This window comes from Eptesicus fuscus, chromosome 20 (genome assembly GCF_027574615.1).
Source record: "Eptesicus fuscus isolate TK198812 chromosome 20, DD_ASM_mEF_20220401, whole genome shotgun sequence".
Lineage (NCBI taxonomy): Eukaryota > Metazoa > Chordata > Mammalia > Chiroptera > Vespertilionidae > Eptesicus > Eptesicus fuscus.
Window position 1 is genome coordinate 16,871,770 of NC_072492.1, and position 22,389 is coordinate 16,894,158.

Consider the following 22,389-nt stretch of genomic DNA (forward strand, 5'->3'; position numbering starts at 1 on the left):
ACCTGGCGGGCTCTGTCTCTAGGGAGCGTGTCTCCTTCCGTCCCAGGAAGTACGGTGGCATCATTTCTTCGACTATTTTCTCTCCTGTGTTTTGTTTCTTGGTTTGAGATTTCTATTAGTTGGACGGGGGACCTTCTGCACAGCTCTTATCTTTTGATTGTGCAATTTTCTTGTCTTTTTCTTCTCCTACATTCACATCTTTGTTTTTGTGTTTTATGTTCTGGGGGATTTTCTCTCACCTTCCATTCCTCCTAGTGCATTTTTAAGTTTCCGCTATTGCATTTCACTCCGAAGAGCTTTAACCCTTGGTTTTAAAAGGAACACCCCCCTTCCCTGGTTCCCGGGTGACTATCTGCAGAGGGCTGTGCTGGACCCCTGCCTTCCGGCACTGGAGTCTATATTTTGGTTGTTGGTTCTGGTCCACTGCTGGTGCCCTGGCTGTTCCCGGTGTGAGTGCAGCGCAGCAAAGCTAACCGGCAGCTCTGCTTCCGGGGGCAGGGCCCGTGCACGGGGGCCTCACCGTGGTGACGGGGCAGAGACTGGGGACTCGACAACGTCAGGCTCTGTCCAGCTTTTCCCTTCGGTCAGTTTCCCAGAGAGAACCTTCCACAACGTCCCGCCTTGGCAGAGGGCGGAGGGTGTTAGCCGGGGAGGGGCTGAGGGTCTCCCCGTTCATCACAGCCTTTGGCTTGGGGTCCAGCCGTGGCCAGCAGTGACGCTGTCTTCTACGAGGGTCAGGGAGTGGCAAGGGCGGTCACAGGCCACGTGGGCTGGGGGCAGGGACTCAGGGGATCTAATCATGTCTTCCACACAGGACTGTTTGCACACCCATCCTGAGCTTCCGCCTGAGGGGTCCCTGGCCCCTGCAAGCTCCGAGCATTCGGGGGATTCTGCAGAGCAAATGGGCTTGGTCTGGGCTGGCTTTCTCACGTAGACATCCTGGGGAGTCGTGAAAGCTGGCGTATACAAGTGATGCACATCATCGATCAGCACACGGCCCAATGCAAACCCTAACCTTTATTTGTATTCTGAAGCGTAACTGTCACAGGGAGGCAGTGAGGTTTTCTTACCATTTGCCAGGGGCCATGGCAAAAAAGCTAATGGTGGGGGCCCGGGGCCCTGGGGAGCAGGCCCTTCGAGGCCGGGGCCTGGGGGAGGGGCTGTGGGGCGGGGGAGGAAGGATGGGAGGGTACAGACAACACCCACGCACACAGACACGCGCTCTCTCTCTCTTCGGGGAAGGGTTTTCCAGAAGCATTTGCCCGTGCTTTGAATTAAGTATTTTTCACGCCAAAGCGAACCGACTGAAGAGTCGTGAATTAATGGCTTCGGGGAGCCGGGGCCCAGCTGGGGAGAGGCTGAAGGCTGCTCTTCAGTGAGCGACTTCTCAGTCTTCACCAGAGCCCGTCTCAGCTCCAGCGGGGAGGGGCTGGGGGCACCGGGGGCCGAGGAGGGGTTCCAGGAAACCACAGAGCCAGGTCCCAACAGCAGCCCCGGGCCACCCTGAGCAAGGGGCGGGGTGCTGCTCCCACCTCCGGGGGCCCAGCAGAGGGAAGGGTGCGGCCTCCTGCATCCCACCTGCTCTGGACTCGGGCTGGTCTCTCGGGGCCAAGCTCAGCTTTGGAGGGTCAGGCTCAGGGATGGACTTAGGAAGCCCGCCTGGGGCCCCCGAAACTGCAGTGCACGTGGGGGCCCCACCAGGGGGGTGACGGCCCATCCAGCCCAACCCAAGGTGAGAGCCAACTGGAAATGAACGCAGGGGTAAAAGGGGGGGGGGTCGAGGGAGGACAATAAATAAAGGTCACGGCTGAGTGAGATGGCTGGGGGGGTGGGGGGGGAGGGTGAGGGCTCCCAGAGGAAAGGGGTCGGAAAGGCACTGAGTGGGCAGAGCAGACTCAGACCCCAAACACTGGCTGGTTGAGTCAGAGGTCACGTCCGACGGGGGATGTGCGGCCTCGGGACTGTCAGGAGGAGCCGGCAGGGTCTGGCTCCAGGTGCGGGTGCGCCCTCTCACTCTTCCGACTGCAAAGCCTGCCCCGCGCACCCACAGGCCTCTGCCCAGGGCAGGTGGAGGGCTGGTCGGGCCATATCAGCAGCGGGGACCCGCCCAGCCGTGCCTTTTGCCTTTGGGGGAGAGAAAAAAGGCCACTATAGGGTGAGCTGAGGCAGAGCACCGCCCTGTGACAGCTTGACCTTTGGGGAAGAAATGGAGGTGACACAGGTGCTGGAATAGCCCCCGCCCCCCCTGGTGTGAACTAGCTGGTGGCTGCCAGCTGGGGGGCAGGGGGTGTTGGGGTGGCGGGGGAGGGGCTGGTGCCCTGGGCAGAGCTCGGCTCCCCTTTGCTGCGTCCTCGCAGGCAAGCCGTCTCCTCCCCGCGCTTCAGTGTGTCCATCGCAACCCGGGTGGTCAGCACAGCGACCTTCGGAGGCCGGCCCTTTCCAAATGCCTCCAGCCCTGGAACGCGCCATGCCCTGGCCGCACAGCCTCCCCCATTTATCCCTGGACAGTTCCCAAGACCTGCGCAGGGCGCACGCTCCACGTGGAGCCTGCATTTTACCCTCCCCCACCCCTATGAGGGGCCTGATGTGGCCCCCACGTCAGCGACAATGGAACTGGGCACAGAGAGACCAGATATTAGGCTGAATCGTACCCAATTGCCAACATTCGACTACTTTTGATCTATAAATTGCAGTTTCACGTGGCTCAGCCTGATGGTTTGCCCCGGTTCACGCGGCTATGTGGCAGGACTGGGACGAGAACTCGGGCTGGATTCCAAGCTGCCCCTGAGGAGGGTTTCGGGAGGCCAGAGGGCGCGGAGAGGGCCCACCTCGTGGCCATGCCCGCCGAGGCTCCCCGACCCTCAGGCCTGCCCAGCTGCTGCCTCTCTCACGTGCCCTGCCCTGCAGCTTCTCAGGAAGCGGAGGTCAAGGGCTGTCCCCCACCCCCCCCAGTCCAGACTGGGCACACTATGGGGCTTGGTGAGGACTGGGTTGCCTGGAGCATAGTAGGTGCTCCCGAAATGGGAGCGACAGCGACTGCCATGGAGATGGGGAAACGAAAGATCACACGTTTTGTAAAGCTGAGGATGTAACAACCATTGTGAGCATCTCTGATGATGGATAGGGGGGTGGTCACCATTATTAATTTGGGGTTCCTCTCTGTTCCTTGCAGGCAGGGTGGGGCCTGGCACCTCGGTTCCCGCAGTGCCTGCCCAGAGCTCAGTAAACATACAGAATTGAAAACCTCATCGACTCCTTTCCAGTTTTGGGCGACTGAGTAGGAGAGGAGGAGGGCCCTGGGGGAGGGGGAGCCAAGGAGGGAGAGGTAGTGGGGGGTAGAAGAAGTGGCTGGGTACTCACTGGGGCCCTTTGGGTCCGGCCAGGGTGGGGTGCCCCTCTGTGGGTCTGCAGAGCCGGTCCCGGTCTCGCTGGCCAGGCTGCTCTGGCTCCCCGACAGGTGGCTGGGTGGGGGGGTGACCTCCATCTTGGGGGGCTCCACGCTGCCACCTGCAAGAGACCATGGGTGAGCGCAAGTAGCTCAGTGCTGGGCCCTCTGGACCTTAAACGGAGACAGGGAGGATCTCCGCCTGGAAGGAGCCGATGGGCAGCTTCTCATATGGATCGGAGGTGGGCGTCCAGGGGCCTGACTGCCCAGGGCCCCTTGCCCTGCAGGGCTGCCACGTTCTAGCGCGACCCAACCCTGTGGCCACCGAATGGGCCCGCAGGTGGTTGCCCAGAGGAACCAACATGGAAGTCGACAACCAGGAGGAATTCCTCTTGCCTTCAAAGACTGAAGTGTGGGTGGGGGGAGGGTTTACATTTCAGCGAACTCAGTGGGGTACTCATTGCTGCCTTTACTAACTCAAGGATCCTCAGATATGGCTGTGGGTCCTTGCCCGGCCAAGGGAGCCGAGCTGGGCCTGTGCCATTGTATTCCGTCTTTTCCTATCCACTAGCCCCGTGGTCGGCAAACTGCGGCTTGCGAGCCACATGCGGCTCTTTGGCCCCTTGAGTGTGGCTCTTCCACAAAATACCACGGCCTGGGGCGAATCTGTTTTGAAGAAGTGGCGTTAGAAGAAGTTTAAGTTTAAAAAATTGGGCTCTCCAAAGAAATTTCAATCGTTGTACTGTTGGTATTTGGCTCTGTTGACTAGTGAGTTTGCCGACCACTGCACTAGACCCACAGGCCATAGCTGGGAGGTGGTGTGAAGGGAGGGGACAAGAGCTCTGCTGGGGGAGGTGGAGGGCGGGTAGAACCTGCCCTGGGAACCGAGGCGGGCAGTAAGCGCCCTCTACACTTTCCTGAGACAGAATCTTTAGCCCGAGGTGCCCAAGAGAGCGCCTCGTCCAGGTTCGTTTTCATCTCTGGCGCCACCTTCACCTACTGACACCGGCCACTCGGAAAGCTGCCGGAGGAGGGCTCGGAGGCCGCACTGGGCTCTGGGGGAAAGCGTATGATGATCACCTAGTCACGCCCGCCACGGGCACGGGAGTGGACGTACAAGCCCGCGTGCCAGGCATCTGGCATCTCCGATGGAGCCCAAACTGTCGTCCCAGCAGGAATTCCTTCCACGTGCGCTCTGGCAGGTCCCCGGCCTTGTCCCGGGGCAGCAGGAGGGGGCGGTGCGGTCCAGTGGGGGGCAGTAAGAGAGCTTCTTACGCACTGAAATCGCCCGGGCACCGTCTTCGGAGACCCCAGCTCTAAGCTCTGGAGGGATTCTGAATGAAGCTGGCCCTGTCCCAGGAAGGCCCCTCGGGTGTTGAAAGGAGAGGGAAAACGTGCCCCAGGCCTTGTCTGCACCAGCCTCAAGGCCCCAGTCACTTCTCTTTCAAACACAGGTTACAGAGGAGAGCTCAGAGGTGCGAAATGCAGAGGGAGCTTTGGAGACCACCTGCTCCCGCCCGTCTGTGCTCACTAGTAGGAAACAGAGGCCCAGAGGCCGCAGTGTGTCTCTGGGTCCCACTGCAGTCCTACGGCAGAGCTGAGCTACACCGGAGAACGCCGTGCCTGGCCTTCATGGTCTCATCTCATTGGGAGGCTCACAGGGAGCTGGGGAGGAAGCCCAGGTGTGCAGGCCGAGGTCAGGGCAGCCACTGGACCTGCCCCCCCGCCCCCCGAATATACAGCTGAGCCCCCTTTCTGCCTTGCTCTTCAGGGGTGCTAAGACTCGAGCTCCTAGCTGCCCCGCCCCGGGCCCACTTCTCAGAACTTCCTGACCCAGAGCGACCCTGCGGACACCTGCTGGGGAGCAGAGGCCCACGGAAGCGGCAAAGCCACCTGCACCCGGAGCTTCAGAAACCAGCACGCGCTTCCCACACTCACCTGATTCCCCCAGGGATCTGCCGCCTCTCAGGTCCCTGAGCCCAGGGGGCGGGAGTCTGTCCTCCAGGCTGGAGGAGCTGAGATCCGAGTCGCTGTCACTGTCGCTGGAAACCACTGGAAGAACAGACAGCAGCAAGGAGGTCACCGCGACTGGCCACCACCGGCAGGCACGTTGCACAGAGGGGGCCGGGCAGGCCTCCCTCCTGCCAGGACGAAGGGCACAGACCCTCAGCTGGCCGTGCGTTTGGGGCACGGGAACAACGGCCGGGGGATGGGGACAGCAGGCTACTCCTTTCTGCCAGTCCAGGAGGGCTCACCCCGGGGCCAGCCGTCTCCACACGTCACCCCCTCCCTGTGGTAGGAGCCAATTACCCCTCTGGTGAAGGCAGCGCCGCCCTGAGCCTTGCCCCTGGCCACGAGGCAATGCTCGCAGTCATGGCAATGCCAGTCCTCGCCGACCCTCACAGAACACGCCAGTCACTTGACACACGCTAACCCATTGAAGCTTCAGAACATCCCGGTCAGGCAGAAAACAGCACTATCCCCATTTTACAGGCAAGGACACTGAGGCACTTGCCAAAGGCAGTAGGCGGAGGAGCCAGGATTTGCGCCCTGGCAGTCTGGCCCCGCAGCCTGTGCTCCTAGCCACGCCGATTCCACTGGGAGAAAGGACCGGGGAGCCAGCCGGCCTGGGCTCGCCTCCCGTTCACCCAGTAACTCTCCGCGGGGTCTTGTGGGTGCAGAAGGGAGCCGGGCAGACGGGCTGGGCTCCCAGGAGACGGAGAGGAGGAAAGCCCTCACAGGGAACACCCACTGCGGAAGAAATCCTCTTTTCTGGACTGAACGGGACCACATTTGGCTGGTTCGTTACCGGGGGAGTCATAATACAGGGTCTATTCATATGGTAAGCATTCTGTTTGAATTTTAAGCATAGAAATGTACATCCATGTGCCAATCTTTCGATGGAGAGTTCGGGTGCTTCTTCGGGACTGGGTCCACACGGCCTTTCATGGCTAAACGGCACGCGTGTTTGGCTGTGATTCCCAGGTTCAGAGTCTACCCATCAGAGCAGAGCTTAGAGACAGGGCAGACTCCCCTCCGTTCCTGTTTCCTTCTCCTGTCTGCCGCCGTGGTCCTGCCCACATCTAATTCCATCGCTATTTTAAGCGAGTGGCTTCTATCAAGGCTTCCCAAGGCCCCGGCTTTTATGAGACAACTGTTTGTGTGTGTGTGTTTTTTTCTGACTCTTCTCATCGATTTACATAACATTTCATTAAATGATGTAATTTTAACAAGTACAACTGTGCACAAAGGTTTGGGACTGCAGGGCAGCGGCTCTCACAGGCGACTAACTCAGCGGATGGGGTAAAGCGTGTTTAATCCAGGGAATGCAAAATGCTGGCTAGGAGGGAGGCTAGGAGGGGCTGAGCTCTTTCTGCCAGGCACTGTGCTAGCGACCTAGCGGGCATTATCTTAGTCAACCTGCCCAACAGCCCTGTGCCATAGGGACCCATGTGGTGGGAGATGAGACTGGAGACAAAATTGATCTACACCAGGGATGGCCAGGCGGTTTCATCTGACCGGCCAGGCCCCTCCTGGAGCGCGTGCAGAGGAGAAGCCTGGGGCTGCGTTAACACCCGGCAGGAAGGAGAGCCCGGTCCGGCGGGGAGACCCACTGTGGGCCCTGGAGGGGAAATGGCAGGACTCGTGCCACGTAGCTGCCACCTGGATCCGGAGCTTTCTGGAGAGCCTTCACGCCTTCAGCCTGCGCCACCTGCCAGCTAACGGGAGGCACAGGCCACAGACCAAGCAACCAGAGTTGGAGCTGACCGACCATTTCAGCTCTAAGAGATTCTCAACCTTGTGCTTCCACAGCAGAGTGGCCGGCACATAGTAGGTGCTTTGTGAAGCTCTGATGACCAGTCAGCGCTTCTTTCTCCCTTACCCCCATGTCCTGACAGTTGCACCTCCTAAATGGTCCTCGAATCAATGCTGAGCTCAAAGCCTCATCGTCTCCAGCCTGGATTCCTGTGATAACCTCCCACCTGGCCCCACCGCAGGCCCCTCCCCCCCGCCCCCCTGCCCAGCCGGGGGTGCTCCAGCTAACACACAAGTCCTCGTTACCCCTCTTCAAAGGCTCCTCATAATCGACAGGACCAAGCCCAAGCTCCTGGCCGTTGTCCACCTGTCCATCCTCATCCCATACAGCCTGCTCTCCTGCCCCGGGCTCCTCCAGCCCCACCGGCTCGGAGCTCTTGCCAAACTGCCAGTTAGCGGCTCCTGCAGTGACTCACTCCCCTCTGCCCAGGACGCCCTGCCCATCGCGTTTCTCCTGGCTCAGACGGACACCACCTCCTCCGGGAAGCCCGGTTGGCTGAACGCCTGTGCGTTCGCTGCCACGGCACCAACCGTTTCTGCTGCACACGTCTATGCAGGCGTTTCCCCAGCAGAACCGAGGCTCCTTGCGGGCCGGGGCCAAATCACACCCCGAATCAGGCTGGTGTGCTTCTCCCTCGGCAGAGCCTGATCCAGGTGGGTGGGGCAAGAGTGATGCTAACCTGAGTGTCCCAGCGGGCCCTTCTCTGTCTGCTCAAGGATGCTGCCTTTTCTGCCCTGTTTCTCCTCCCCCCGCCCTCATGGAAGGCAGCTTGGGCTTTTGTGATACGGAATCAAGAGGAGACAGGGACCGGGAGGGGGGGTGGTCCAGGGCCCCTCCCACAGTATTTGAGAGGAGCCAGGGAAGGCCTGTCTTACTCTGCCATTGCTTTCCAGGTCCTGGACTGGGTTTCTTTGATTGCGATTCCACTGAGACCGGACTTCACTGGTGCTGGTTCTGTAAGCATTTGAGCGTCTTTAACTCACTGACTGACTGAACACCAACCCCGTGGGCCCCCTGACATGGAGGCCCCTGCCTCTGACGGGGAAGAGGCCCAGAGAGGAACCCTGGGCAAAGGGCTGGATTCCGATTTTTAAAATATCTGCAGGCTCCCCCTGACCCGGAGGCTTAAGGAGCATCGAGTCACCCTTTCTGACTTGGAGGGCTCCATCTCTTCCGTGCTTGGCACGCAGGATCTTCGTAAGCCCGGGGCAGGGGGACACGGGGTATCATGCCGTTAAAATAATGCCAGGATCCTCTGGCGTTCATGGGCAGATGCCCCAAAGCACAAAATACCAATAACAGGAAAGAGAGCACGGGAAAGGCTGTCCCAGGACCCGGGTCACCGTGGCAAGCTCACGGGTCCCATGTCTTCCCCTCCCCCCCGCCCGTCATCTGTCGCACCTGGTCACGGCACTGGGCTGGGAACAGCATTGGATTGGGAATGGGTGCGGGTTTAAATCGCAGGAAGACTGTGCTGGGCTAATAGGGGGGCAGCGTTTGTTGTGAGGGGTATGTCTTGTCCAAAGCACCAGCCCTGGAGGTGGGTTTGGGTACACCAGGCTTCGAAAAAACAAGACCTCCTCAAGTTCTAGTCCGTGGGCTTATGCTTTGTCTCCTCTTATGGGCCCCAAAGGGCTGCAGCCGTGCGGGGCGGAGGGCCCCAGGGGACAATGAGCTAACAAAGGCCGCACAGAGCAGAGAAGCAGCCAGCCCACAAGGCCCTTTCCCTCCGGACGCACCCGCCTTGGCTCAGCATCCTTGCTCATTGTCTGGGACTGCGAGCCGGGCCAGGCTCAGCTTGGAGGCCTCGGTGAAACCCAATCCTTGGCTCATTTGCCATTCGATGGCCGTCAGGACCGTTCTCCCTGCACAGCAGCTGCTATCGTAAATCTTCCAGGTCTATTAACAAAGCGTTTAGGCTCATAAATCTTTTGGCCCTTGCTCTTCCATCCTCAACAGAACACTCTGTGTGTCTGCAGGCTGATTCCTCCCCCCCACCCTCCATCTCCCCAAAGGTTGAGTCTAGGATGGCTGGGTGATGAATGCCTGTATTCTGCCCACGCCTGATTTTTCAGATTGGAGACGGGAAAACACCAGGAGGAAGACAGCCCGGGAGCTTCCCCAGGAGGCATCGCCAAATGGATTCACCTGGGGCTTTGCCATGAGGCGGGGAGGACGGAGGGCCTTCCCCTCCGGTGGCCTGAGCCCCTGGACCACTTGCTGGGGGACCTGACATCCCCGAGATTTTCCCATCATGCCTTGGAAGGGCTGCCTGCTGCCGAGGATGAAAACCAGCACCAGCCATGCCCACTTCTCTGGGGATAGGCCAGCTTCCCCCTCCCCCACCCCCCACTCTTGGATGGATTTGCAATTTGACTATCACCATGGAAACTCAGAGTTTTGGCACATGAAGGTGGGGGGAAGTCCTCCTTTTTGGAAAGTCTTCCCAGACTGCCTGAAAGGACAGGTGAGGCAGCGGCTGTGGGTCCAGTGGAGACACCTTGGCCTGGGCCGGTCCGGGGGACTGGCAGGACACTGGCTCAGCCTCCCTTGGGATTTGGGGACCGGATTCCTGGCTCTGCTCTGCCCCCACCTCTCTTTGTGACCCCAGGCACCTCACAGTGTCCCATCATACACAAAGAGGCCACCCGGACGGCGACTCTGGGTCTGAATTCTAGGTCTCATCTTCAGGTCGGTTTTGTTCGTCAGTGGAGAGACCCCAAAGCCCCTCTCCAGTTGAGAGGCGGGGAGACGCGACGTGTGGGCCAAGGGACCACCGGCAGCCTGTGAGCTCGGGAGGCACTTGCGAGCTGCTGCTGCTCGGCGTGGAGGCTCCCAGAGCCCCAGAAATTATGGGAATTAGAGAGGAAGAGAGATATTTTCAGCAAACATTCTGCCAAGGCAAAGCAGATGGTGGAAAATTTTGCATACTAAAAACAACACTTTTTTTTTAATGTATAGGAAAGATAATAAGGCCCCGGGGAGTGCACAGAGATCCCCAATTAGCCTTCCCAGGCCCCCCTCCCCCCCCAGGCTGGCATGGCGGTGGAGAAGGTCCCAGCGCTGTCTCCACAGAGACCGGGGAGGGCCGGGCCTGCAGTCTGAAACCCTCCCCAGATGCCTGGCAAGTCTGGGGCTCCATTTGGTGGCAGCAAAAGGGAAGTGTGGGGTGGTGAAGAGGCACCGGCTGAGTCAGCCCCAAGCTACGAACTGGCTCTGCTGCTTCCCGGCTGGGTAATTTGGGGCCAGTTTCCTCGCTGCAGGTCCGTCGTGAGACGGGGCGGGTGGGTCCCTTTCTGTGCTGTGAGCATTGACAGAGGTCACACGGGCACCCTCTGGCACACAGCAGGTGCTTGATAAACGGGAGCTGTTTTACCTGAGGGGCATCCTGAGCTCACAGCCCGCACCTCCCCACGCAGGGCTTGCCTGGGGGTCCCTGTGTCCGGAGCCCAGGCCAACCTCACAGGGGAGGACTCACATTTTCCAGGGGAGCGTACCTTCCCAAGTTGTGCTTCACAGGACGCTGAGGGCACCAGACGCCTTCAAAGGCCATTTGGAGGCCGAGCTGGGACTCGAACCCAGGCCTCTCCCTCGCCGGAATCCTGCTCTTTCCTCCGCAGCTAGTATGCAGGGCACTCGCGGTCCAGCCGCACCCGAACGGCCCTGCTCCCTCCCGAGTCCTCCCCGCCAGGCAGGCCGGCTCATTCTCTGCAACGCCCGCCCCCCCCCATGCCCTTTGCCCAGGGTTTCTCTCTGGGCCTTTTCCCGTCAGAGGCAGGGGCCTCCATGTGGGAGAGAAAGACTTCTGTTCACTCCCAACATCGAGGGTTCAGTTCTGGCTCTGCCCCGGACGCCCCTGGGCAAATACTTTCATCTCTTTGAACCTCAATCTTCTCATCTGAAAAATGGAGACAATAACAACTACCAATAAAGTAAGACCAAGGAGGACAGAGGGCACTGTATCTTTAAAAAGCTACACAAGCCTATACTTTTACATCTATTTTAATCACCCCCCCGAGGATATGATTTTACTGATTTGAGAGAGAGAGAGAGAGAGAGAGAGAGAGAGAAAGAGAAACATGGATCGGTTGCCTCCCATATGCACCCACACCGGGGATCGAACCTACAACTTAGCTATGTGCCCTAATCAGGACTCCAACTCACAACCTTTTTTGGCGTATGGGATGACGCTCCAACGAACTGAGCCACCTGGTCAGGGGAAGCCTGTGAATATTTTAAGAATCTGAATCCAGTTCATCCTCCAGGGACCCGTCCGAATTGTGCCTCGACTGCAAAGCCTCTCCAGCCCAGGGAAGGCCTCATTCCCTCTCCCCACGACACCACCTGGCATTGAATTGCTTTTCCTACAAGTGCCTGCCGTGACTTCCCACCTGTTCCTGGAACGACTGGAGGGTGCGGCCACATCTTAATGCGCATCTGGCTGCTCCCCTCAGCCCCCAGCGCCGGGCCCAGGCCCAGCAGGCCCTTAGTACGGACTCGCTGACTGCGCTCTGAAGAGCCCTCCCCAGGAAAGGACGGCCCTGCGCGGAGACGGGAGGACTGGACGGTGGTCAGCGCGGTGGTGGCGAGCCAGCTCCGTCTCCAGCAGGGCTGGCCTGTCCCCCAAGCAGGCGCCTCCTCCAGCCTCCCTCTGAAGGACACTCCAATGGGACGAGCAGGCAGCTGGTGGCCTCCGCCTGAGCCAGGGACCGCTGATGGGGGAGGGGCCGTCTGAGGCCAGTTGCCATGGACACGGGATGAGTGGGCCCTGGGGGGCGGGGAGAGCACTGTGCACAGAGCGCCTGCTCTTCTTCCAAACCCAAGCCGAGGCCCTGCCCGAGGAGCAGGCTCTTCCTTTGTTTTGGAAACTGGCTTCAGGGCCCTGGAGAGTCAGGGCCTGGGCAAGGAGAAAGGTGGCCCCAAAGCCAGGGATCCCGTCCCTATAGAAATGGGCCAGGTGGTGGCCAGAGAGGCCCAGAGCCTCCCTCCCTGCCTGACCACCCTGAGCCTCACTGCTTTATCTGTGAGGTGGGGAGGGGGGCGGTCACGGGGGACCCTCCTTCCTTGGTCCCCTTCCAGGCTGTCAAAGGGGACAGCTGCAGGGTCAGCCCAGACCAGGCTGGGAATTAAGAGCTGGAGAGTGGAAGGGTTTTCTGTGCTTGTTTTTTCATCCACCATTGATTTTAATTAACTCCCTCCTTTGGGCTCCCAGACAGGAGGCACCGGGTAATGAAGACAAATCCTCAGATCAATAGTGATGTGGTCGCCAGCACCAAAATCCTGTGGTCCTGTCCTTGCTTGAGGTGCTCCAGGCAGAACAAGAGATGGGATGGACGGAAGATAAGAATAGCTCCTTTCAGAGAGAACATCAAACTCTGAAGGAGAGCCAGCGAGCGTTCAGGGAGAGGCGGAGTCAGGGCGGGCTTCCTGGAAGAGGTGGAATTTAAGGATGGGCTTGATCTATAGGTCGAAATGCTGGCGCCGGTGTGGGCCCGGCATCTCTGACAGAGAACAGGGAAAGCAAAAGCCAGAGGTGGGCTTCTCTGGGGCCGGGACAGCCCGGCTCAGGCCCTTACGGGACGCGGGGCCGGTCTGGTTTAGGTGCGCTCTGCACCGTTTCTCTCCGGCAGAGTGCTGCTTCTGACTGGGGCAGGGATGAAAGCCGGCAAGTGCACACCTCCTGCCTGCCCCTTTGCTGGGATGCAAACCGTGTCCTCGTTACCGCCTCTCCTTCGGCTCGCTCTCTCCTTCCTTCTGTCCCCGTGTCTTTGTCTTTTCGTCTGTCTCTTGGTGCTTCTCTTGCCGATTTTTTTTTTTAATTCTGCCTTTGCGCCTCTAGTCTTCTTTTCCCTCTGGTGTGTCTGGGTGTCTGCATGAGTGAGTTCTGAAACATGGATCGGTGTCTCTCGGTTCCTCTTTCTCTGTTTTTGTCAGTTTCTCTCCTCTCTCTGCCTCTCAGTCTGTGTGTCTCTGTCTTGGCCCCACCGCGCCCCCCGCTCCCCCGGCCTCTCTGTCATAAGCCTTCAAGGTCTGGCTTCCTTGGCCTCTGGATTTGTCCCTGAGGTCCCCTCCGGGGGTGGAATGTCCGCCCCTGCTCAGGCCTGTGGGGGTGGGAATGGGCAGCCGGGGTCTGCCCGGCCCCAGGGGCAACCAAGGCAGAGGAGGCCTGGCCCCTCCCTCGGGTAGGGAGGTCAGCGGGCACAGGGAACCGCCCAGCCTCTGCTGCGGCTCCCGGACCGGCCGTGGGAAATTAGCTTGGCCCCATCTGAGCGCCTGCACCCTGTGATTGACAGGAGGCCCCGGGAGGCAGTGGCTGAGCTGCGTGGAGCTAGCACGGCTATCTCCGAAGGCTTTATTGGAGGCAGACAGACAGGGCAGGCGGGTCCAGGTTTATTCACTTCTCCCAGGTCCCCAAAGGCTGAGGAGTCTAGAGTGGGCAGAATTAAGTTGTAGGTTTCCTTGGTGAGACGGGTGAGCGGCTGGGGAGGGTGTGCCCTACGGCACAGGGCGGAGCCCAGCACAGGCCTGGCACGCCTGAGCTGAACCGAAGCCAGGGGCTGACTGGGGACGGGGTGGGGGGTGCTGGGCCCTGCTTTCCTATTTCAGCTCAGACCAGGGGCAAGGAGCCCCCAGACCTCCGGACCTCGGCAGCTGGAATCAACCCATCAGCCGAGGCTGTCATCAGGCTTGGACAAATTCGAAGCGACAGCCAAGGCCCTGGCCTCTGGTGTGGCTAATGAGGCCCTTCTGCTGCTCTTGGGAAATGAATTCCCAAGCAGCCAAGACGGGCAGGAGGGCTGCTGGGGGCAGGGGTGGGGCGAAGGCAGCTGCCTGAAGCCCAGGGCTTCACACCCACCAGCACTGGGCTCGTATTTGGCTTCACCACGGGCTCCGGAGGTCAAGACAAATGGTATGCACGGGCTCCTCCCTCCAAACACGGCTACACAGGAGGTGGCCAGGCCTCCACTCCTGGGACGCGGGGGAGGGGCAGAGTTTCCTGAAAGCCGCAGCGTTTCTCTTTCTGTCCACGCCAAGATTACAGTGTAAGTTATTTGACCTCGTCATGCCTTAGTTTCCCCTTTCATAAAATGGGACAATAGTCTGCCCCCTCCCACAGGTTTTCAGGGGATTACCTGAAATAGCAGATGCACCGCACCTGGCTCAGCCTTCACCTAGCCACCCTGCGATCCACGGCAGCTGCTTTATTTGCTGTTCTGATTTATTATTATTATTATTATTATTATTATTATTATTATTATTATTTTGTTGTTAATCCTCACCTGAGGATATTTTTCAATTGATTTTTTTTTTTTTTTTTTTAGAAAGGGAGTGGAAGGGATGGGGAGAGACACACAGAGAGAAACATCGACGTGAGAGAGGCACATCGATTGGTTGCCTTCCGCACATACCCCGGCCAGGGCCAGGGATCTAGTCTGCAACTGAGGTGCGAGGTACTACGTGCCCTTGACCGGAATCGAACCCGATACCCTTCAGTCCGTGGGCCGACGCTCTGCCCACTGAGCCAAACTGGCCAGGGCGAATGCTGCTGTTTTGATTTGGCCACTCAGCACTGGGGCTTCCCTCCCCTGCACAGGCCAGAAGGCAGACGGCGCCCAGGCCTCCGCGGGGCCTGGCAGAAGGGCAGCTGCGCGAGGAGACCAGGACTGAGAAGGCCAAGGTCAGTGCTCACCCCGGGGGCCCACGGGGGGCTCGGCATCTCATGCCCTTCTCCTGCCCCTGGAGGGCTGGGTGGCATTCGGGTCCCCAAACGACTGGCGGAGCCACAGCGAGGGCCGACTATGACTTTTCTGTTCATTTCTTCCCTGGACCCACGCGGCAGACCTACACCGTGAGGGCCCGAGTCTGGTCGCAGGTGCCACGCCAGGCGGGTCCAGTCGGGACACACAGCACCCTCCGCAGAGGGTCAGAGACACTCGCCCTCCCTCCCCTCCAACGGTCCTTTCGGGCTCACGGTCCTTTTGTATATCTCTATATATCTATATCTATATCTATATCTATATCTATATCTATATCTATATCTATATCTATATCTATATCTATATCTATATCTATATCTATATCATCTCTATCTCTATCTCTATCTATCTATCTATCTATAGTTATCTATGTCTATATCTATATCTATATCTATATCTACATCTACATCTCTATCTCAGGTACTTCCACTCCCCAGGATTCCAGAACCCACACATGGAGTAAAACAGGAGGCGGTGAAGGTGATAATGAGGCCTAAGAGCTGATCCGTTCCCGGGGATAGGACTTGGAAAGGAAGAGTCAGTGACTTCACAGGCATTAGCGGACACTTACCACAGGCACAGCGTGCGGGTGGGGGAGCGGAGGGGGAGGAGGGGTGCTGGGCGGGTTTGATGGGGTTTCAGGGGAGCGGAGGGGGAGGAGGGGTGCTGGGCGGGTTTGATGGGGTTTCAGGGGAGAGGAGGGGGCGGCGGGGTGCTGGGCGGGTTTGATGGGGTTTCACCGGAGCATAGCATGTAGCAGGACTGCTTGTGTGCGCGCACGTGTGAGAGAGGAGGGCGGGGCCGGTGGGAAGTGGGGCTGCTCTTTGCAGTAGAGGCAGCCTCCGTGGGTGATCTGGGGGCAGGTTTGCCACCAGCCAGAAATCCCTCCAGTGTTTCGGCCCGTGGCGTTGGCACGGCGAGATAGGAGAGCGCCAAGACAATAGACTCTGTCCCAGCCCCACAGCCCCATCCTACTCATGGGAAAACCAAGGTCCAGAGAGGAGGGACTTCCAAACACTGACATGTTCCTGCCCGGTGTCCCCCGTCCAAACACATCAGCTCGGCAAGGCCTGACGCTGAAGCGCTTACTGGTGATGGCGCGGGAGGCGTAGAGCCGCTAGGGGCCGGATTTGAGGTTCAGGGTCGGGAGTCGGGACAGAGATGTGATGGTCAGCCCCTGCCTCCCACTGGTCAGGAGGGAGGGTCGGGGGGGAGTGGGCTGGATGTGAGAACCCTCCACTGCCGCAGAGCAGCGTGCCCACTTTTCTAGCAACAAGTGACCCTGTGGGTCTAACTTCTGTTCTCTTTTCCTAGGGATGTGGAAACACAAACTATTTTGCTTTTCTCTTAGTAACCCCATAAGGGCGGTTATCCAGAGTGTCAGAAACAACAGGGAGGGGCGGGGCTGTGGCAAGCTGGAGACGGAAAGCCCGTGTGACGTGGGGAAGCTGCTCCTGAGCCTGCCCAGTTTCTCCGGGGAGGGGCGTATCGGCAGACCTTCTGACTGCGGAAGGGCAGCCAGAAATACTCCGTATTCTCTTATGTTTAAAAATCAACAAAAAAACATTTTTATTGACTTCAGAGAGGAAGAGAGAGAGAGAAAACATCAATGATGAGAGAGAATCATCCATCAGCTGCCTCCTGCAAGCCCCACACTGGGGACTGAGCCCGAAACCCGGGCACGTGCCCTGACCGGGAATCGAACCGTGACCTCCTGGTTCATCGGTTGATGGTCAACCACTGAGCCACGCCGACCGGGCTACTCCAGAGTCTTTTAAATGAGAATTCTCCACATTTAAAAAAGGTGTCAATGAATTTAAAGATCGAATCACTGCCCCACCGGTTTGCGACCTATGACAGCGGCAACGGTCCAACCCTCCCGGCAGGTGGGATCCCACCTCCCAACCTGCTCCGCTCCGCCGTCTCCTCCAGCCTCGGCCAGCCTGCCCCTGCACACAGCACACATTCCCGGCTGCTCCTAAGGCTGCAGGAAGTCCATGCACCACGTCCCGGCGGACGTGACAGAAATGGCAAGTCCAGAGCCCGCTGGGAAACACTGGGGCTGAGTGGGGGTGGGGGGAGGGGGCAGCTGAGTGCTCTGAGGAGCGTCGGAAATGCCAACTTCTCAGGAACAGGGAAAGGAGGAAAGTGGCATAGCAACAGCTGGCTCTGGGCAGTGAGCAATCCTGTCTGAAAATAAAACATTTTACAATCCACAACTGTGGCTCATTAAGAATGAATGGATCTACTGGTATAAATAGCATGCTGCGTTAAGAAGTCAGGAAACAGCATATGCGTTTGATGGAAAAAACGGCTGCCACGGAACTGCTTATTAGCCCCGTCGGCTGCAGCTCTGCGCGAAATAGCCAGGGGCCTTGGGTTCAGAGCTCTCGCGGGCCATGTGGCTTTCTCCATCTTGGGCCCGAGGATGTACCTCCATCCCCCAAGCCCTGGTTACCATATGGGGGTCTAACTCTGGACGCACACTGATCACCCCATAGTGAGTTTCTCAGCCCACTATAGCCGGCCTCTGCTTGAATGCTCCCCGTGACGGGGAGCTCACTACCCGGTCAGCCACAAAGCACCCAATTCTGCGGTTCCATGGCTATTGAGCACACAAAGCTTCCCCCGCTCTGCCCCAGCTCTGCTTTGGGGGAAAGCGGCCCTCACTGGCCGTGCCATCTATTATGTCTGACAGGATCCAGGCTGGATGCAGAAAAAGGCAGCATAAGCAGAAGCGAGCCAGGCCCGTCTGCTCCCCCCGGAGCGGGGTCCTGAGCGTGGGGCAGATGCCGAGGCGGAAGGGCGTGCAGACTTGCTGAGTACGAGCTGCTGAGCAGGCAGAGGTGCGGAATGGAGCTGATCCAAGAGCTCCCCGAGAAGCAGGAGAAGCTGCTGCCGCCCTCCTGTCCCCACCGGCCTTGCAAGCCTTTGTCTCTGTCCCTGCTTCTCGGACACCTTCCCCAGCCGCCTGGCAGCAGCCCCCGTGCCTGCGCTGGCCTCGGCGGCTGTTCCTGGCACCCAGGCACCCTCCCACCGAGCCCGAAAGAAGCCAGCCAGCATGCGGGGCGATGTGGGCCACAGCCCCGCTCCGTGCTGCCCTCCGAGGGAGGCGTGCGGGCCAGGATTCAGAAGCCTGGTGCCAGGCCCTCCTGGCCGCAGCCTGCGTGACCTTGGGCAGACGTCCCCCTCCTCATCCATCACTAAGAGTCAATTTTGCCGTCTGCAGCTGCCCCCGGGGCTGTTCTGAGCGTCAGATGAGATAATGACCGTGAGTCACGGAGCTCTGGCTGGGGCCAGCGCAGCACCCAGTGACTCGCCTCCTCCAGGGGGCAGGAGCGGGTGGCGTGGGGGTGGGAAGGTTAGCCCAGGGGTGATCTGGAAGGACGACCCCAGGCACACAGCTGTAGGCCCAGCGGAACCAGACTGCTCAACCTGAACAACCCTGAGGCTTGCTTTCACGGGTCTGCAAACAGAACCACAGTTTAGGACGTTAAAAGAATTATTTAAAATCTACCAGACCAACGAAGTGATAATGAAACTCCCATTTTTTTTTTTTAAAAAAAACACGACTCAACTGGAACAAATCCAAGCCTTAGGTACTTTTCCAGAACAGCCCCTGAAGTGAGCCAGTGCGTAGTTCTGTTCAAATCCCTCCAGGAGGCCTGGCTCTGCTCAGGGAGACGACGGAGGCCGGGGTGGGGGGTTCCCGCCGAGGGCCCGGGGTGGGGGGTTCCCGCCGAGGTTCCAGCCGGCCTCAGGGGAGATGGGAAAGTGAATCTGCCTCATGGTGGTGGTGGTGGTGGTGGGGGGGGGATGAGAGGGCTCAGGGCACCTGCCTGTGCTCAGCCGGGGGCTTTGGGGTCCAGGGCAGAGGACAAAGTGGAAAGGACCTCCCAGTCGGCCAGGCACAGGGCAGTGATGAAGGCTTTGGACGCCGGCCCCTCCCCGTCCCGGCCTCAGGCTCCCTGGGAGAGGTGAAGGCGGCCACGCCTCACTGACCCAGGCTCAGTCTCCCAGGAGCCCCAGCTCCGCTCCCATCTGAGAAGAGGGCACACCTCCTGGAAAGCCCGCTAACAGGGTGTGGGTGCGAGACTTGGGGCTTCGGTCCCTACCCCCTTTCCATTCGGGTGCTCAGCCGCCGCTGGGGAAGGCGGGCAGACCAGCCCCAGGGCAGACCCCGGCAGGGCGGCCTCGTGGTCACAGCCTGGGGCTGGAGAGAATAAGAAGCCCGTCCCATTCGGCGCCCCTGGCACTGGAGGCGGAGGAGCACAAAGTCCTATCTGAGACCAAACTCCACATCAATGGCTCCCGTCAGGTAAATTCAACTCCAGCTCTCACAGGAAGTCCGGGTCCTCCAGTACCAGTGCTGTACCCCCCCCCCCCCCCCCCCGCCGCACCCCGCCCCGCCTGCTTCTATCATAGTGAAAGGCTGCCGAAACTAAAGGCTTGATTTCCAGCCTCCCCTCTCACCTCCCTCCCTTCTGATGGCTGGGGCTGCAGCGACCACCATGGGACCATGAAGGAAAGAGCAAGACCGGTACAGCCATCGGTCCTGACGTCACTGAGCTGCTGTCTAAGCTCTCTAATATGTGAGAAGAGAAAAAAATGTAACCTCTTATGATCCAAATATGCAAGATCAATATGGTACCCCCCTACCTCGTCTCCTAACAAATATCCCTCTGAACACAACTCAAGGGTGGGAATCCAGATCCAAGGAAAGGAGCCCCCAGAAGAGGTGGGTCCAGGATTAGGACCTAGGAGCCCGAAGTACCGGTGCCACCGTTTCCACCCGGTATTTCCCAGGGGGACAAAGACACCTGGGAGTGTGCACAAGCCGACGGTATTTCCTGCTGCCATAAACGTGGAGCAAGGATCTGCCAGGAAAAGCAGCATGGAGCCCACACACACCCATGGGGACGGGTGGGGTGGGCGGGTGGGGACCTCTCCCCAGAGGTAGCCAGGTCAGGCCCGGGCCAGTCACCAGGAGGAACTCAGGTCACACGGTTGCCCACCCGATCCCGAAGAAAGAAGGAATGTCCTCCGATGAGCAGGCTGGGAGGGGCCTCACCAGAGGGGCCTGCAGGCAAGTCCTTGGCCCAAACCAACACCCAGGGTCCAGAGGAGGGCGCAGCACATGCAGGCAGTCAGCCGCCTGTCCCGTGGGTGCCAGCGTGTGACCGGCTCTCTCTGCGATAACACAGAGGAAGAAACCACGGCTCATCTTTCTCTAATACGTTCATGGTGTTATTTTTAACAGTTAGAAATTGAATCTAGCTGCAGTGTGTTTCTGGATGCACATGGAATGGGATGGGAATCTAATTATGCGAGCTCCAGTTGTTAAATAAAACCTGTTCTCTCTCCCACTGAACTGAAAAGCTACCGATATCCAGCTTCCATCCTTAGGCCTGCTATTCCTCTGTCAGGTTCCACTTACCTGTTTACGTGTTCTGTGTGTTCTGGTGCCAACACCCTACTGTTTCTATTGATGACAGTAACTTTCTAGTAAGCTTCACCCCTGGTCGGGCAACTCCTCCCACTGCCCTTGCTATTCTCTTTGAAAAAAAAACATCTTGTTAAACCATTCTTTAACTTCTTCAGGAAGGTTTTTATTGAAATACATGTCTGTACCATAAAATTCAACCTCTGAAAGTACACAATTCAGTGGCTTTCAGCATATTCATGAAATCGGGCGGCCACCCCACCATCCAATTCCAGAACACTTTCATCACTTTCAAAAGAAACCCTGCACTCATCAGTGGTTCCTCCCCATTTCCCCGCCCCCGCCCCAGCCCATGGCACTCACTAATCCACTTCCTGTCTGTGGGTTTGCCGTTCTGGACATTTCCTATAACCGTACACTGTGGCCTCTTGTCTCTGGCTCCTTTCCCTTAGCTTACTGTCCGCAAGGTTCACCCATGTTGCAGCATGTGTCAGCACTTCATTCTTTTTAAGGCTGAATATATACCATTTTATGCTACTTTTTGTTTATCCTAAGATAATGATAACATTTGAATTCACCTCCTCCCCAAAAGTCCATTGGGCATCAGATAGTTGTTATACTTAACTAATTTGGAGGGATCACGATTCTTATCCGTCTCTCTGTTCTTGCCTTACTTCTTGTCCTGTGATAAGATTGTATAATTTCCTTCATGATGGACCTATAATTAATTCTCTTATAAAAGTTGTTTCTAGGCATTTTATAATTTTTGTTGCAATTATGAACGGATTTCCCCCGTTTCTACTTCTAATTAGTCGGTATAGAGTAAAACTATTGATTGCTTGTGTGTAAACTATTGATTTTCTTTGTGTCCTATCACTTCCCCCATTTTCTTATTAATCCTAGTGGGTTGTTTTAGTAGACTCTCTTGGACTTTCTTGGTATACTATCACACCATCTGCAAATAAGAGAATTTCTTCTCTTTTCCAACAGTAAGAGTTTATTTTATTTTTTGTGCCTTATTACATTAGTTAAATACTATACAAGATTATGAATGATGGTGATGATGGGGTATTCCTGGTTTGTATTTGGATAGAACATGGCTTCAGTGCTTTATCAGTTAATATAATATTTGGTTTAGATTTTTTTCTCTTTTTGGTAATTTTGTAATTTTAAAGTAATTTCCTTTTATTCCTATAATACTTAAACTTTTTATTTAGCAGATATTTTTAACCTTGGAGAGGAAGACATTTCAAAGCAAAGTAGGAAACCTAGAAACCACAAGGCAAAAAGAAAGACATGCTTAAACTCACAAGAATTAAGAAAAAAAAAAATGGTTTTTGAATGGCAAAATGTTATGTAAAATGTAAAGTCAAGGAGGAAAATATTTTCAACCCATTTAGTACCCCTGACATATCAATAAGAGAAAATCATTTAATAGAAAATGAGCAATGGATTTAAACAGGTAATTTTTAAAAGAGGAAGCCTAAATAACCAATGAATAATCAAGATATGAAGAGATATGCAAATGTACAAATTAAAATAATAAAATATCATTCTCCATCTAGTATACTTGCCAAAAATGATAAATGCCAGTACTATTCATGGCAAGCAAGGATGCAGGAATAAATGAGTAGAAAAGACGGCAACGCTTTTGGAATATAGTTTGGCAATGTCTATTGAAATTTAAAACACACAAACCTACCCCCTGGTAATAAAAGCATCGTATACACAGAAGGGTGTTTCAGAACTGCCTGCAGTGTGAAAAGCCAGACACATTTGGAATGTCCACCAATAGGTGAATAATTAAATAGCAATACAGGATATAATGGGATTTTATTAAGCCATTAAAAACAATACAGTAAAATCTATATCTACTGATCTGGAGGGACGCCCGTGATATTCTTTTAAGTGAAAAAAGCAACATGCAGAGTTATGGGTAAGAGCCTATTTTTGTTACTAAAAACAAAACAAAACATAGCCCAATGCC

The 22,389-nt window shown here is 56.9% G+C and overlaps 1 protein-coding gene across 3 annotated transcripts in view; it reads right to left on the reverse strand.

The window, feature by feature from the left end:
• Positions 1 to 1,872: 1,872 nt before the first annotated feature.
• The window catches only part of RPH3AL (rabphilin 3A like (without C2 domains)), a 127,644-nt gene continuing 107,127 nt past the window's right edge, over positions 1,873 to 22,389 (reverse strand). For all 3 annotated transcript variants that reach the window (XM_054709082.1, XM_028155026.2, XM_028155024.2), the window contains 3 exons: positions 5,324 to 5,437; positions 3,361 to 3,507; positions 1,873 to 2,124 (listed from right to left, as the gene is read on the reverse strand). In XM_054709082.1, coding sequence (XP_054565057.1) covers positions 2,090 to 2,124; positions 3,361 to 3,507; positions 5,324 to 5,437 — 296 coding nt within the window. In that variant the 3' untranslated portion in view covers positions 1,873 to 2,089. The remainder of the gene's footprint in view (positions 2,125 to 3,360; positions 3,508 to 5,323; positions 5,438 to 22,389) is intronic.